Source organism: Hevea brasiliensis, chromosome 11 (genome assembly GCF_030052815.1).
Source record: "Hevea brasiliensis isolate MT/VB/25A 57/8 chromosome 11, ASM3005281v1, whole genome shotgun sequence".
Classification (NCBI taxonomy): Eukaryota; Viridiplantae; Streptophyta; class Magnoliopsida; order Malpighiales; family Euphorbiaceae; genus Hevea; species Hevea brasiliensis.
The window spans coordinates 97,490,935-97,504,202 of record NC_079503.1 but is presented as its reverse complement, the minus strand read 5'-3'; the positions used below and the strand labels follow the sequence as shown (position 1 = coordinate 97,504,202).

Here is a 13,268-nt window from a genome sequence, read left to right as displayed (position 1 = left end):
CCAAGTAAAACCAATCTCCTTTAATGAAGATAAGTATACAAGTTTCACAGTTAATTTTATATTTACGTTATGTCTACCAACCAAATTTACAAGAACTAGCATGTGCCATTTCAAATTATTACTGGGGCAATTAATTTTAATTTTCAGTAACTTTTCATATTAGCATTCACTGTAAAATATTTAAGGGTAAGATCATTCATAATTCTAATTTATTAACTATTATTCAATATTTAAACAACAAAAAAAATATAATATATTGACGCTTAAGGTAAAATACAGTTAATTGAATATGAATAATCATGGATTTTTAAATTTATTGTTATTTCAATTTAATTTGATAAGAAAAGAACTTTTAAATTTTACCTAATTTACCCATAAAATTATTGTTAATAATTAATTATAATAAATTTAATATAGGAAATGTGGTAATGTAAGTTAAATTTGAATAAAGTTTTGGTCAAATTACATTTTAGTTTATTATTAATATAGATTTAAATAAATAATTGAGTTGTTTTATATGTTAAAATAATTAATCAATTTAATGTTACAATTCAATCTATATATTTTGTCTTTTCATTTCATATACCTTTTTCATGTGGGATTTCTAATACTCTAATATTCTTCCTCCAATGCAACTATACGGTTGTCACTTAGCCAGTTAATATTAACTCAATACATACATGATTATATAGTCTTATAGGTAGTTGAAATCCACGATTCAAATTGACCTGTAATATTATATTAAATTTAGAGAGAGTACTGATCAAATTACATTTTAATTCGTATATTTCTCACTCCAACAATATATAATATATATCTAAACCAAAATAACAAAAAATCACAAAAATTAATTATTGAATTTTTATCAAATTTTATTAAGATTTTAATTATAAAATTTTGTTTCATTCGAAGATAATCACAACAATTAATTGTGGTGAGGAAGCAAACCAACCAAACATTTAATTTGGACACGCAAAAATAAACTTAGGCCATAAATATTGTTGAAATGGTACAACAAGAATTTATTTCAACCACAAGCATTGTCACTTTCATTTTGCTATATAAAGAAATCATTACGTGCAGATTTGGTATAGGCTATGAGACTATAGGGAGTAGGGATTTTTGGATCTTTAATTTAAAATTTTAATTTTTTATAATATATATTTGCAATTGAATTTCATATTTGTTATCTTATACTCTTAATTCTTGGAAATCATTTTAACTTACCAAGACATTGTAAAATATTTTAAAATTATGTATTAGAATAAAAAAATTTGAAAGATTTGATTATTTTAGTAAATGCCATGATTTGAAGCATCTCATTAATTAAAGGGGTCATTCGTTGTCTGAGTTGATTTTGGGTTGAAATCAATGGTTTTAAGTTAAAATTTAGGGAAATTAAAACTAAATTTTAAAGCTTTTTGTGATAATTTCGAGTAATTTTGATTTTGATCTAATATAGTGATTGAATTTTTTTGTTCTTTTAAAAATATGATGTTGGCTTAAAATAAAACTTGTTTGTGGTTTTATATTGTTGGTAAGTTGGAATTTGATTAACATTATATTATTCAAAATAAAAATTTATATAAAAAAAATTAGCTATCATTAATTTAGTCAATAATTTATTTTTGTAAATAATTAAAAAAACTAATTAAATGTAGTATTCGGTATTTTTTCTATTATTTTATTTTAACTTTATATTATTTAAAATAAAAATTTATATCAAAAAATTAGCTATCAATTTGTTAGTTGGTGATTTATTTTCCTTAATAATTAATAAAATATCGAATAGTTAATGTAGTTGATATTTTTTTTATTATTTTATTTTAACATTATATTATTTCAAATAAAAAATTAATATAAAAATTAACTACCATTTATTTATTTGATTAGTAATTACCGACTAAAATATGGTAGTCAGTACTACCAATTAAATTATGATTTTCTATAATTACTGACTAAAAAATGTCCATAAATGGTAATTAATTTCCTTGAACCCTAGATCTGGTCACTATAACACCAACCAATTACTTAGTAATAGTTTGGTCGGTAATTTTAGCGACTAATAGATTAGTCAGTAATTTTTTCAACTGCACGTAATTGGTGGTAGATAAAATTTACTTACAACTTTATTAGTGGGACTACTTAGGTTTAGTTAGTAAATGGAATTACCAACTAAAATGTCCTAAAATAGTTGATAATTTTAATAGCTAGTAAATTTTAAATTTCACGAACTAATAAATTTTAGTTCAATTCAAAATAAAATTTTTAAATTAAACCGATTCAATTTCAGTCTAACTTCGATTCTGAAAATTTACATAAATAGGCTTGGTTAGTTGGTCAATGTTTTAAGATTTCATAAAATAATTCATTAAAAGTCATAAGTGTAGGGGGAAAATCAATGGTTGTAGTAGCCCCATATATTAATTACAACAAATTAAACTAAATAAAAGAGTGTTAAAAAAATTCAGAACTTAATTATGAAAGTAAATGTATTAAAAACCATTAATTTTTTAAAATAATTAATTAGAAATTTAAAGGGAAAATGACTTAAACTTCCAGTATAAAAATTAAAAACATTTTAAAAATCCAAATAAATATAGTCCTCTATAGTCCCATCGGCATTGGAGGAATTGGCATTTTTTGCTCATAGGTTTGACCATTGGGCTTATTGAGAAAATGTACCAGCCTAATTCCACCAAAAGTTAGCTCAAGGTTAGAAGTAGGTTTGTCAAATCTTATATATAGTATAAACAATTTATTTCAAATTAATGTTGAACAACAAACCCCCTCACGCCTAAGCATGAGCATTTGGAGTATGAAATTTACAGGCAAACACATATAGGTGGCCCAATAATGAAGCAGGGTAGACTCTCATACCATATTGAGAAAATGAACTAGGTTTAACTCCATCCCAAAAGTAAGCTCAAGGAGGAGGAGGTTTGCCAAAATCTTATATATAGTACAAATAACTTATCCCAAAAGTTAACTCAAAAGGAGGAGGATTGCCCAAGTCTTATATATAGTACAAATACCTTATCCCAAAATCAATATAAGACAACAAAGCTTTGATCGGTTGATCCACATCTCTTTTCAATTAAAACTATATGCTATTGTTTTGCTACATAGAAATGTAATGGAAAAAGGCAAATTACATGAGGCTAAATTTTTAAGATTTTTACTTTGGAAACAAATACTTTATTAGAAAACAAATTTCAGCAAAGAGTTGGTTTATAGCAGAGGTTGTCAAAAACAATTAGGAAATATTATGTATTTGTATGCGTCAGGTGCATGTGCATCATCACTTAGAAAGTGGTAGATCTCACCCTTTTACATTCAAACTGTCACTGTTTTTTATGAATGTCTTTTAATGCACTAAGTGTACTGTATCATTTGCACCATATGTACAATATATGTTAAGAATTTGGAGCCATCCCTAAGCTCATAAATGAAGAACACAAGAGGAATTAGCAAAGTCTAGTAACAAATTGATCATATATACATCAATAAATTGCTTCCAAAAAACATATACATCAATAAATTGTGTTCTAGTTCACCTCTGGAATACTTTGGAGGGCAGGCTTCCAAGACCTATGAAGATGATGATGATGCTCCATCTCCATTATTTCAAATTTATCAACTGAGTTGATCAACCTAGCAAGAACTTGTTCCATAGACAAACCCTGCATCTCAACTCTTGCCATTAACTCTTCCAGCTTCCTCTTTGTAATCTTGATCTTCACCTCCCTCGTAGAAGAACTTGAACTAGAACCATACCCTCTCATCTCTTCGCCTAGCAGCTTCTGCCTTTCTATGATGGGATTATGAATCTGAGGTCTCTTGATCTGTTTACCCACCGAACCCCAATCGTCCCCAGCCCACACCGTCAAAGATGAACCACGTCTACAGGAATTTCCCATACTTGTTATTGGAATGAAAGTGAAGAGATTTGGGACAAGGTGAGGCTGTGGTATATATATAGAAAGATAGGGAAACCACGTAGGACAATCAAGTGACCACTTGGCAACATTGGAGGATATATATTGCTGCTTGTTGACCAACAAAAAACAAGCCATTTCTAGTCTTGTAGGCTTAAGCCGGCGAGGGTAGGCAGATGAGGGTGCGTGGCTTGGCTTAATTTGGCTAATTAAGACGAGAATTAATTAAGTGACTAATTAGTAGGTAGTGTGAAATGGATAATGAGATGGCATCTTTGGGTTAGACAATTATTGTCAAGTGTGAACTCTTTTATGTAAATGGAATCTTTGAAATATGTAGAGCTTCACCTGCACCCTCCCGAGGAGAGATTTCCTTTTCTTCTGCTTAATTATAAAATTAATATACCTCTTAGATTCACCATTCATGGTGAATCGGGTCTAGACAAGAACATTATAACAAATTGGTGTGTAATTATAAGATAAATTGGAATATATGAGTAGCTTTCTGTAAAATTTATGCTACAAAATATAGTTTCTTGATCAAGTCACAAATATCATTCGATGGGTTTTGTTTACGTAATTAATTACACGTTGACTATCATTTTTCTTGCTGAGAATGATAGCTATCGCCCACTGAAAATTAATGACATTGGATATGTTAATTATTTCAGGATCGAAACACAATGATAATGATTATATAGGTAAGAAATCTAAAGAATAGAGACAGCTTCCTTCAACCTGAAAACAAATGATCGATGAAGAAACTTGAGCAAGGTAACAATGACAGAAGGGCTACAGCCATATATATATAAATAGTCAAGCTGGTAGTTGAACTCTTTTATATATATATATGAAAAATGAGAAAATAGGGTAAATCTAATTACGTAAATACCACTCAGATGACTGGAACAATGAAACGATAAGCTTCATTTAGGAGATAAGTCAAGAGATATTTTGCAGATTATTTCTAGATGCCCTAGTAATTTTGAGCTGGTCAAGCCCCAGAACTAGGAATAACCCAGCAGAGTGGTCATAGTTGGCACTCATTGCTTCTCTATTCCTACACAACATTAAACTAATACTATTCTCTGATATAATTAATTGGACACATGAATACTTAATCATTTAAATAATCATTTCTCATTGAAAACATGTTACTACAATTGGAATAAAGTGATTTCCCATTAATTTTTTAATTTATTTTTTTATTCATTTAATTTTAATTGAAAATCGAATTCGAATTCAAAACCACACAATTTCACAATTTGAATATTATAAAATTAAAATTTATTTTTAGTTATTGATTTATGCATACAAGAACAAGATTTCTTTTTTTAAAAGTTGAAAAGATTGATCCCCTACCCTCCCATTAATTAATGGGATTGCAGTTGCTTTAAGATAACATTAGAAGATAAACACTATTTTATTAGCAATAACCCATATAATTAAAGACTTCCTTATTTGTCAAGTTTTTCATTTCCAAGCCATTCTATTGAGATCTAAAAATCTTTCTTATTACATGATCCATCATTAAATAAAAGGAAATTTTCTATTAATATTTGAATAATTAGAATCATTATTATTTATGAATATTAGAAAATTTTTACTTACACCGCACTCAAGATATAAACATATGAATTATATATTTAATAAATAAGTATAAAATATATTTTATATTTTCAATTTATATTGAATTAATTTAAATAAAAAAAATTCATAAATATTAAGCTTTAATTAATCCACACCAATTAACAAAACTTGAAGCCCTTTGTTAATTGTTGGGTTTGGTTGGGCCAGAGAAGATCATATATGAGCTCAAATTAAAAGAAGTATAAGAAGTGTGAGTGCGAAGTCTCTAAAGTCAGAAAAAGAACCATATAATTTCATAAATGCCTAGAAATCAAAGGACCAGAAAATTTAATATCCTCAACCCACAGTACACCCACCACCCACCATCTGCCACGTCACCATTAGCACGTGTGAAGGAACGCCACATGTCTGATAGCAATCCCTTCTCACGTGCCACGCTTGCCATGTGTCCAGGAAATGGAGAAAAAAGGCCACCGATGACATTAATATCTGTCTCTGTGGGTCCTATCTCTCAAACCAGTACAGCTGGTCTTGGCACTGCTCTCACCTCTCAGTCCCCACACTCTTAAACGGGGTTGCAATTGGATCCATGGTTTGGTTTCTTTCTTCTCTGTTTTCTCATGTACCCACTTCCACACTTTGAATTCCAAGCCGTAATCTTCTTTAAAGTTGTGTTTTTTCCTATTCATTTATTCTATTATTTCGGTACCTTCTTGTTTCTGTTTCCTTTTTAACTATTCTCTTTGTTAGGGTGTCATAAAGCTGGAGGCATGAATGAAGGGTTATCTCTCAATTTCAGTCCCAGTATGGTTCTTCTCCAGGTGTTTTTGTTGCTATTAAGTGAGTATCCAGTCCCTACTTTCGAGTTTCCTTTACTGGGTGTTGCTTTTTAGAATGATCTGAGTTTTTTCTCTGTTGATACATTTTGCAAATTGCTGTATTAATGTGGACAAAATTTAGCTATGGTTTGCTAAATTTTGGTTCCCCATGGTTTGTTTCTGTTAATTGGTTGTGTGAAATCTGGTAATTAATGATTTTGCCTAAAGTTTCAGTGTTATATTTGTGGAGGGTTATTGAATTGTTGATTCTTTTGGTGCTTTGGCTCTTTAACCTGTTTCCCTAATATTTTCTTGGGCATTTTTTTTTTTTTGGTTCACATTATGAATTTGCAAATATTGTTTGTTTGTACTGTATCTTAAGCTTTGGTTTCAATACTGGATAATGTGCTGGCCGTCTTGTTTTATTCGTATGGGTTCCCTTTCTTATGCCCATGAAAGTTGAGAGAAATTTTAGCTGAAGTTTAGGATATTCAATTCAATTGAACTAATTTCTCTCACTGAGAATTTTTAAGGCGAGATTGTATTCTTCGCTTTCTATCTTAGCACGTAGAAATTTGCAGGGATTTATGTGGCTGGCGAATGAGCAATTAACAATTTAGCATTTCTATTATTGTTTTGGATGTAGGCAATGCCATTATTAATGCTTTGGCTTTTTGCCAAGTAACTACATGTGTGAGTTTGACCACATTGAACCTCTGCTCCAGTCCTGTAATTTCCTATTAAGAGAAAACAACTCAACTAATTTTCCAATATGTGTTCTGTTACTAATTTTCCGATACGTTTTCTGTTACTTATGCATCTATGGCAAACAATCCCATCTAAGGATGTTCCTTTTGAAGTCTCTAATTGATTGTCTTCTTGTCATTTGGATTCCAGTAATCTCTTTATGTCCAATTTTGATGTTGAAAGTATTTGTACTGTAGAAATGCAATGATGCAGCATAATTTGTACATTTTTCATAACAAATTAGCTCTTGTTTTATTCTTTTGAAGTGTCTGATTGATTGTCTACTTGTCAGCTGCAATCCAGTCATCTTTTTTATTTCCTTCTGATGTTGAAAGAGCTTGTACTGAATGGAAATGCAGTGATGCAACATAATTTGTACATTTATCATTACAAATCGGCTCTTGCTTTATCCTTTAATTTGAAGTGTCTGATTGGTTGTCTTCTTGTCAGCTGCATTCCAGTCATCTCTTTTATGTCCATTTGATGTTGAAAGAGACTGTACTGGATGGAAATGCAGTGATGCAACATAATTTGTACATTTATCACTACCAACTAGCGCTTGTTTTATCCTTTTGAAATCTCTGATTGATTTTCTTCTTGTTATCTGCATTCCAGTCTTCTCATTTATGTCCATTTGATGTTGAAACAGCTTGTACTGGTTGGCAATACAGTAACATATTACAAATTAGCTCTTGCTTTATCCTTTGAAGTCTCTGGTTGATTGTCTTTGACACAGCCCAAGCTTGAAACAAATGGCAGTATACACAGAGTGAAAATAAAGAGCAAAACCTTTGCTGGATTTTTATTAATGAAACGCTAACTGAAATACACAGATTTTATGGGTTTATAGAGTTTTTTAGGCTCCCAAACCTAATAGGAAAATTAATCCACTAATTAGGAAGTTTAGATAAACTAAATTACACTAGGAAATCCTAAATAAAATAGGAATAAATCTAAATCCTACTTAAAATAGGAAAATTAAATAAATCCTATAGGAAACCAAAATTGAATAAGGAAGCTAAAATAAAATCCTAATTGAAATAAAAAAAAAAAAACCCTTAGAAACTAAATCTACAGCTGCGTCTCAACAAAATATGAAGTCCTAGATGGTTTAGGACTGCTGGAACCTCAGTTGGACTAAAAAAACACAGCTGCCCGAGAATGGCTGAAAATCTCACAGCAGGGATTTGAGGGAGAGTGAATCTCACAGCCTAGGTGTAAGATTTTAGGCACTTCTGCCCAAGCTTGCCAGAAATCGCTATTTCCCCTCTTTCACACCGGCATGCTTCTATTGTTGTTTGACTTGCTTCTTCACCCAAAAAGCCCCGCATCAGTCTTCTTTTCAGCTGCATTCCAGTCATTTTTTTAATGTCTATTTGATGTTGTAAGTACTGGATGGAAATGCGGTGACGCAACATAATTTGTACATCTATCATTACAAATTAGCTCTTTTGCTATTTGTTCATCTGTTTTGCTAATTGTAGTTATCTGTCTTGTTGTTTGCACTCATGATTGAACTTTAAATTATTGGAATGTAATAAATATAGTTTGCATTTTTATCTTTTGATCAGTGGAATTATGATTTTCAAGGATATCATTGCGATGACCATTCTTCTGATATAGGTCTGAATGAAAATCAATATATTAGAGGATCTACATTGATGGACAGACGGTTGGATGCTTTTCTTCCAGAGATCTCACCAAATGCAGCTCCTCAGCCTTTTCTTCCTATTCTTGCACCTTCTCCATTGCAACCTTTCACCAACAGTTCTATACCAAAATTATCAGGTTCATTTTTGTTCCCTGGTTTCATTAGACTCTCAAAGCCATTTGATTGAAATACTCCTTTTATACTTTAGAACTTGCAACTTGGTCCTAACTTCTTTCTTTTAGGACTCTGTACGTTGAACTTCACTGCTGCTGAAAGCTTGATGAGCATGACATCAATTGATTGCTGGGCCTTTTTTGCACCATTGCTGGCTAATGTTATATGTTGTCCACAGTTAGAAGCCACCCTTGCAATTCTTATTGGTCAATCCAGTAAAGAGACTAAAGTGCTTGCTTTAAATGGAACTATTTCCAAGCATTGCCTTTCGGACATTGAGCAAATTTTGATAGGTCAGGGCGCTGCAGCTAATGTTAAGAGAATATGCTCAATTCATCCCTCAAATCTCACTGAAGGGTCTTGCCCAGTTAAAGATGTGAATGAATTTGAGAGCACTGTGGATTCATCGAAGCTTCTTGCTGCATGCGAGAAGATTGATCCTGTGAAAGAATGTTGTGACCAAGTATGTCAAAATGCTATATCAGAAGCTGCTACACGAATTGCTCTAAAAGCTTCTGAAATCTTGAGCATGGATAGGACCCATGGTTTACCTCAGCACTCAACTAGTGTTAATGATTGTAAAAACATTGTTCTCCGATGGTTGGCAAGTAAACTTGATCCTTCTCATGCAAAGGAGGTTCTCAGAGGACTATCTAATTGCAATGTCAATAAAGGTGACTTGGAAAATATGGATATAGAAAACTAACTTCATCTATTATGGTCAGAAATCACCTGAATAGTCTTTGTTCAGTTTCTGCCTGTTTTCAGAACATTAGTTGACTGCTCTGTTAAAGAAATTTCTCAACACCAAAAGCAGAGATGTGTCTATTACTCTGTACAGAAACATCAAACAACATCCATGAACATGTGGAATCTGCTTTCTTTTGTCTCTTTAGGTGTGCAACTAATTGTGTATTTGAAAATTCCCAATTATGAAGTTATGTGGCTCATCACTGCTAAGCATATGCAGACTTGATGGCGTAGGTGGATTTTCTGTATGTTCTTAATATATGGGCGCTAGTGGTTTCTTTAGTTCTTTAAAGAGAATATCATCTTTCCGCATTGGCTAGCCGTACCACTTAATGTTTGCATATTGTTCTTGTCTGGTTTAACTTAACCCAGAAATACAAATCACTTCGGTGAGCCTCATTGGTTGCTTACTCTTTTCTCAGTTTTTCTCTTCTGCTTTCTGCCTCAGTTTGCCCTCTGGTTTTCCCTGACATGAGCCATGTTGCAAAGGGCTGCGGGAGTGTGATAAGTAACACCACAGGATGCTGTAGTGCCATGGATAGCTATGTGTCTCACTTGCAGAAACAGAGCCTCATAACCAACTTGCAAGCGTTGGATTGTGCTAGAACTCTTGGAATGAAGTTACAGAAGTCAAATATTACCAGAGATGTTTATAGCCTTTGTCACATAAGCCTCAAGGATTTCTCGCTCCAAGGTTAGTTTTCCTATTATATTGAGTTTTCTCTAAGTTCACTTTAAAGCAGACACTAATGTAGGTTTCTCTCTCTCTCTCTCTCTCTCTCTCTTGGTCATTTAACCATTTTTATATGGTACTGGCGATCAACAATGGGCACATATCAGTTGCAAAGCAAGGTATGGATACTTTATGGAACCGTGTATGTACTTGGCCCACAAACTATCTTCTTTTCATTGCTCTTTTATTCCTTTTATATATGGTACTTGGGCTGGATATGGATGGGGTCAAAATGCATTGGGATTTTCGAAAACCCATTTACCCATCCACCATGTTACAAGGGCCTGGGTTTGAGTATTGAACGTATGCACATAGTCAGTGTTGGAATCTGTAATCTGGAGTGGTATTAGGGGCTGAATTAGATTTGCATACAATATTCTTAGATGATGTTTATGTTTCTTTGCATTTGTTTTGTCTATGGAATTATATTTAGTGGTTTACTTCATTGTTCTCATTCTTGTTCTTTTTATTTATTTTTATTTTTAATTAGAGTCTGGATGCCTTCTACCAAGCTTGCCTTCTGATGCAACACTTGATAAGTCATCTGGAATCAGCTTTATTTGTGATCTGAATGACAATATTCCTGCTCCATGGCCCTCTTCGTCTCAATTATCAGCATCATCATGCAATAAAAGTATGTCTGACTTATGACAGTATATTCATTGGATGGTTTGTTTATCATAGATGAAATTATTTTCTGTTATTTGATAATTTTTTTTCCTTTGTTCTCCCTCCCATTTTACTGGATTTACAGCTGTGAAAATTCCAGCACTTCCGGCAGCTGCATCTACTCAAAGTGGTAAGAACTATGCCTACTAGCTTATATTCATGCTTTTTTGCCTTAGGTTAACAATGTGGTCAGCACAGAAAGATAGTATTATACGTAATATGTATTAGGCATAAGGATTGTTAACCTTGCTTTCAGTACCTCTTGAGACCTGCTGGGTTTTTCTCCACGCCTGCTCCTATTTTTGTTGTGAAGTTTCCTGAACTAGGGATGGTAGTATTTGCATATCAACAAATCTGATTCATATGCAATAATTAGGCATTCAAGCCTTGTTAATTCACTGGATCTTAGCCCGCCTGCTTTCTTTGACCAGCACATGAGGTGGAAGATGTGGATAAATTCCTGAAATTACTTAGTTCCAGGTTATGAAAGATGCCATTTATGAAATTGCTTGGTTCCAGCTTCCAGGGTGTGAAGGGTTACTATCCCTCACATAGGAACTTCTTTTTAAAACAAAAATTTTCAACTAAAAACTTTTTCCTTGCTTCATCAATCTGCACTTGCAAGAATTATGAAATCTTCTGCCTAGAGAGCACCGTGTCTACGTTTGAGCAATGCCTCAAGTTTCCAAGTTGGCCTAGTAACCTGAAGGAATTGGAATAGAAACCTTTACATTTTTGCACAACTTTATGCTTGCCTCTCCCTGACTTGAATTTCATGTTCCACAGGCCTTTATAGTGAAGATCTGGTATTTTATGTGCTGTTTGCTGCCTCCCTTGTTACCATGATGCTCTTATAGACTTGTAGTGTCTTATTCAACGCAATCTTACTTCCTATATACAATGAGAAGGTTTCCATGCATGATACATTTTCACTAGTTCTTGTAGAACGAGGGTCCTCAGATTGAACTCATGCCAAAAGAGGATTCAAACATCTGACCAATGTTAATCCAAGTGTACCAGGTAGTCTTCAAGCCTCAACCTGATGTGAATTTAAGTTTGTCTCTCTGATTGTATTAATTCATGATTCTTGCTTGCTTGTGTAATGATTTTCTTTTGTAAAGGAATACTGGAAAATCAAAATATGGCTTTTGTAGAAGAATTGAAAAAAAAAATCAAAATATAATATTGTATTTCACTAGACTGTATCATGTATATTCAGACTGCAGATGAATTCGATTTTTTTAGTTTTCATCGATATTAGATATATATTAGGGCGATCATGCAGATTGCCCTGTAACTATATATATTTTGTCAGATTATATCTGAATATATTCTGCAGATTCTTCGTTTTTCTTCTTAAACCCTAAAACCCTATTGGAAAATATAATGTCAAACCTAAAAACAGAATAGATCATGGGAAACCATGGTCTTGTGGAGAAGGGTGCTCTTGCAGCTATTGCTACAATGGGCTTCATTTTTGTCAGCAGCAGCAGCGACTTCACCACCTGCACCCAAGTACAGCTGCCAAAACATTCGTGGCAACCTTACCATCCCCTTCCCTTTTGGTACGGAGGAAAGCTATTACCTCGTCGGCAGCTTCCTCATTTTGTGCGATGGCTTTGATCAAAAGCCAACCTTAGCAAAAAAGATCATCCAAGATCAGGTTAACATAAAAAGAGCTCTTGACGGTGAATTGCGAGTTTCACAGTATCTGACAATTGTTATAGCAGCTGTTCTGGGAATCAAACAGGAAACCAGGAGAATAACTTTGGTTCCAGTTTCCCCCTTTCATATACCCGATCAAGCTCTTCTCTTTAGGTTACGGTTTTTGTGCATCATTGTAGGGTTTGTCAAGAGTCGATGAGGATGGCTATGCCAATGCATGCTCCTCTTAATGCGAAAAACACGTATCGTGAATGGGTCATGCTTGGAGATGTTGGGGGGGGGGGGGGGGGGTGTGTGGGTGGGGGTGGAGAAAGGGATGCCGCCAAACTTATATTCGCAGAGACGTGACGAATTTTTCGATTACTGCTTCTGCCACCAATATATAAAATATAAAGACGACGAGGTGACTCTCTTTCTGGATGTTCTTGTTCTCAACTATAATCCGATGATGACGTGAATAGACTTAGCCATGGCTGCACGGAGCTCATCTAAACAAGTAAACAACGAGGGAGGAGGGAAATGAGGGAGGCGGA

The 13,268-nt window shown here is 33.3% G+C and overlaps 2 protein-coding genes across 10 annotated transcripts; one reads left to right on the top strand and one right to left on the bottom strand.

The window, feature by feature from the left end:
• Window positions 1-3,465: 3,465 nt before the first annotated feature.
• LOC110649370 (uncharacterized) lies at window positions 3,466-4,091 on the bottom strand. Its single transcript, XM_021803910.2, has one exon. It carries the CDS (start codon window positions 4,074-4,076, stop codon window positions 3,549-3,551), a length of 528 nt encoding a protein of 175 aa, XP_021659602.2. The 5' UTR covers window positions 4,077-4,091; the 3' UTR covers window positions 3,466-3,548.
• Window positions 4,092-5,997: 1,906 nt separating this feature from the next.
• Window positions 5,998-12,268, top strand: LOC110649369 (uncharacterized GPI-anchored protein At1g61900). Of its 9 annotated transcripts, none has more exons than XM_021803904.2 (9): window positions 5,998-6,120; window positions 6,279-6,368; window positions 8,717-8,881; window positions 8,987-9,592; window positions 10,117-10,362; window positions 10,509-10,520; window positions 10,892-11,035; window positions 11,156-11,200; window positions 11,857-12,268. In XM_021803904.2, exons 2-9 carry the CDS (start codon window positions 6,299-6,301, stop codon window positions 11,925-11,927), a joined length of 1,359 nt encoding a protein of 452 aa, XP_021659596.2. In that variant the 5' UTR covers window positions 5,998-6,120; window positions 6,279-6,298; the 3' UTR covers window positions 11,928-12,268. The 9 variants fall into 9 exon arrangements, 7 of the variants coding, with proteins under 7 accessions (XP_021659596.2, XP_021659597.2, XP_021659601.2 ...); XM_021803905.2 differs by having other exon boundaries at window positions 6,036-6,181; XM_021803909.2 differs by having other exon boundaries at window positions 6,041-6,150.
• Window positions 12,269-13,268: the final 1,000 nt, after the last annotated feature.